Source organism: Dipodomys ordii, unplaced genomic scaffold (assembly GCF_000151885.1).
Source record: "Dipodomys ordii isolate 6190 unplaced genomic scaffold, Dord_2.0 Scaffold83, whole genome shotgun sequence".
Lineage (NCBI taxonomy): Eukaryota > Metazoa > Chordata > Mammalia > Rodentia > Heteromyidae > Dipodomys > Dipodomys ordii.
Genome location: NW_012267299.1, coordinates 616,461 through 620,171, shown reverse-complemented (window position 1 = coordinate 620,171; position 3,711 = coordinate 616,461). Strand labels below are relative to the sequence as shown.

The 3,711-nt window shown below is 44.4% G+C and overlaps 1 protein-coding gene across 1 annotated transcript in view; it reads left to right on the top strand.

The window, feature by feature from the left end:
* The window catches only part of Foxd1 (forkhead box D1), a 1,434-nt gene extending 1,276 nt beyond the window's left edge, over positions 1–158 (top strand). The window contains exon 3 of the mRNA XM_013025228.1: positions 1–158. Within this exon, the coding sequence (XP_012880682.1) occupies positions 1–158 (158 nt within the window).
* Positions 159–3,711: the final 3,553 nt, after the last annotated feature.

The following is a 3,711-nucleotide window of genomic DNA, read 5'->3' as shown; positions in this document are numbered from 1 at the left end:
CGGCCGTGGGCCCGGCCGCCGCGCTCACTCGATCCCTCGTGGCCGCCGCGGCGGCTGCCGCCTCCTCCGTGTCGTCGTCGGCCGCCCTGGGGACCCTGCACCAAGGGACCGCCCTGTCCAGTGTGGAGAACTTTACTGCTAGGATTTCTAATTGTTAATACCGCTGGGGTAGCGCGCGGGAGAGAGAGAGAGGAGAGAAGGTAGGAACCTGGCTCCTTCTTTTAATGTTTAAGTTTTTGCTATCTTGGGAGTTTGGTTGGTTCCCTCCCCGACCCCCCACCCCTCCGTCCCCCTCCGACCTCGACCTTCGCATCCTCTTTCTCGGCGCTGCGGATCCTCGGACGAGACTGTGTTGGGCGACCAGCTCCGCACGACTTTCGGCTCCGCGGGTCCCTCTATTTATGTAAAATCGACCTGTGCTGCAGCCCCCGACCCAGAGTTGAGGGGAAGAGGGTGCTGGAGGGGGGGGGGAGAGGGATTTGCCCCGTCCAGGCACTAGGGGATTCCTTTACTTTTGGCAAACTGAAAAAAAAAAAGGAAAACAAAAATCTAAGCCTTTTTGAGGTGTAGAGATTCTCAGGTCCAGGCGTTTTTTGTTGTTGTTTTAAAATTTTATATTAACACCGTTCAAGTGAAGAATAATACATACAAAAATCAGTAAAGGTCTCGAACAATGCCTTTTATCTGAAGACACTTGTCTGGTGTGCTTGTTCACAAAAAGGAGAAAATAATGTGTTTACACCGCAAGAAACAAAAGACAAAATGATCATTTCTTATTTTAACCTGTGTTTTGTATAATAATAGACATGCTAATTTTTATTTTGTACTTACTGCGTATTCTCTACAAGGAGTATTGTAAATTTTACTGGCAATTATTATTGTACTATTCTAATGTAAGATTTTTACACCTTTTTCAGAAATAAAACGCTTAATTTTCAAAGAAAAGCCACCAAAACAGTTGGCTTCCGTTGTCCTCTAATTAGTTTATTTTCTTTTTTTAAAGGCAAGTTTCTATGTGGTATAAGTGTGAACTCATTACAAAATAGGCTTAATTATTACTTTCCAAGAGAATTTAACACATCCAACATGCCAAGTCCAAACCATTGAGGGAGATCTGAACTTTATTTTTAAATGGCCACAAATAAAATAAATTATTTTGTGCAACTCTAATTCTATTCCATTTCACAGACTATTGAGACATTTGAAAATGGAACCACAATTTTTGTAGGAATTTAAATTTTATTTTTGGACTTCTTGTTCAATTTCTGCTCTGAACACAATATTGTAATATATATAAAATGGCAACGGTATTTATACTATATTGTAATAGAAACAACATGAGCAAAGAGGCTGTTTCCAGTTAAAATTTTTATGGAAAAAATAATAAGACACAACCAATTATCAGTTTAAAAGCTTTAAGGTCCCAAATAAACATTTGCATACATACTCCAAATTTTATTAGATAGTTCTATTTAGAGTTTCTACATTTGAGATGAAAGGGATCCCAGCAATTGCAACAAAGGAGTTTTTGTGTTGAAAGACAAATATATTGAACTTCTAGCTTAAATGAATGTTTTAAGAATAAGAAAAACATTCAACTTTAAAATAGTATTTGCTTTAAATAATTGAAAACAAAGTAAATGCTTCAATTGTTTATTGAACTAACTGTGCAATGTGGGTGATTTAGGCTGTCTCCAATGTTAAGCCTTTCATTGACTACAATGTATTGCATGCAATTTCTAGTTCTTCGACCAAACTTGAGACTAGTTTTGATGACTCCAGAGATTAATTAGGGGCTCTAGATAAGACCACGTGTATGTAATATGTAATTTGAATGCCTACTTTAGTGGCTTGCAGTGAAGGTTGAAAATATATTCAATTTCTTTAAAATGTTCGGCAGATAACAGATCTGATGATCTACAGTTCTAAACTTTACAAATTAGTGAAATCTACATTCTAGGTTGCTATTATGCAATGACATTCACTATTCCTAACCTGGCCTCCCATCCCATCTGAGAGAGGAAAATTTGCTTCTCACAACCTCTAAAGTTTCTCTCTCTCTCTCTCTCTCCCCCCCTCTCCCTCCCTCCCTCCCCTCCCACCCCTCTCTCCTATGAGACGTGTGAAAGAAGTTAAACGAGGGGGTAAACACACCCGCCTCAAACTTACCACTAAATATATAGCTACAAATGGAAATGCTGTTGGTCCAAAATCTTATATGCAAAAGTTCCTTGTACCCTAGACCAGCTAAGAGAGGACTGGACCCAAGGACGTCAGAATCCCACGCGCAGGAGTGCTGAGACTGTTAACAGGCGGATCAGAACGGCACGCCTGCTAGCCTTCTGCAATGCCCAGACCTGAACTTTAGATCTGAAACGAATTATGAAGACAGCCAAGAACAAAACCGTGTGTACTTTTTAATTTTTTTGTATGATGCGTGGATGGTCCGAAAGTAGGAAAGTCCCCAGCTAAATCTGCTCTGGTTTAGATTCCTGTATCTTTAAAAATTGCCTGGACAAGCTTTCCTCCCAGATGCCCAGTGTACTTAAGAAAATCACACTAGGCCAACCTGGCACTGGCCCGGTGGGGCCCGGGCTAAGCTCCTGCTTCATCCGCCCAGGCTTGGCACGGCAAGCCTGTTTTCACACAGGTGGAGCGCATAGAACCCTGGCCTGGGCGGTAATAAAATACAACCTTGGGCCACTTGGGTTGCCAGGGTTGCGTTCTGAGGGTTTGGACCCCCACGCACTGGGGTTGGGGTTTGGTATTCGTCTTTGGCAATTCTGCGGGTCTGATCAGCGGGCGGAGGACTGAGAATGCACACAAGGTACAGGTTGGGCGGTGTGCGGCTGTGTGAGGGCCCCGGGGAGGGCGAGGATGAGGAGTGGGCCCTGGGCTGTGGCCCGGGGAGCTGGAAGCTGGGACGCGCCCAGCGAGACCGCGCTGGCGCCCAGCGAGACCGCGCTGGCGAGCAGGTGCTGGAACAAAGGCCGCCAGGCAGTCAGGCTACTCCGGCCTTTGAAGGGCCAGGACGTCTCTTCCCTGGGCGGCTCATTCGCATGCAAATCCAACGCGGGTCCCCGTTTTTGTTTTGTTTTGAAGGCAAACAGAAGGATGTTTGTGTGTTTGTAGGGACGTTGCCTGCTTGAACAAGCCTTCTTCAATAGGCTGGGTCTCGGAAAATAAACCAGTTGGACAAACATTGGCCACCAACTCTCCTCCTCCCAACTACAAAGTGTGGATTTGCTACAAGTCATTAACCCGAAGCTTTTCTCCCCTTCTTCTTGTTTCCCTACTCATCAAACGCCCCCGTAGAGCGTGGAGACAAATGAGTGAAGCGCAGTCGGGAGGGAATCGCAGTTAATAGGGAGAGGGATATATTGGGGCTAATGGTTCAGGCAGCTCCCGGAGAAGGACCACACAAAAAGGAGCCTCTCCATTCAGGGCTCTGTTGTGCTGCAGAGATTTAATCTGCAGCTAGATTTAGCCAAATGTTATCTATTGCGGGGATAATGAAGCCCTTATGGATTGAATTGCTCCTTGTACCACACATGGTGTCATGACCTTAGATTGTTTCTTGGCTGATTTCTTTTTTCCCTCTTGGGTAATTATTTTATTTCTTTAAAATAAAAAGCTAGTGCTTCTGCTCAACAACGCATTTCCTCTCCATTCCCATCCCACACTTTTAAGAGCCATTTCCTTTCCTCTGAA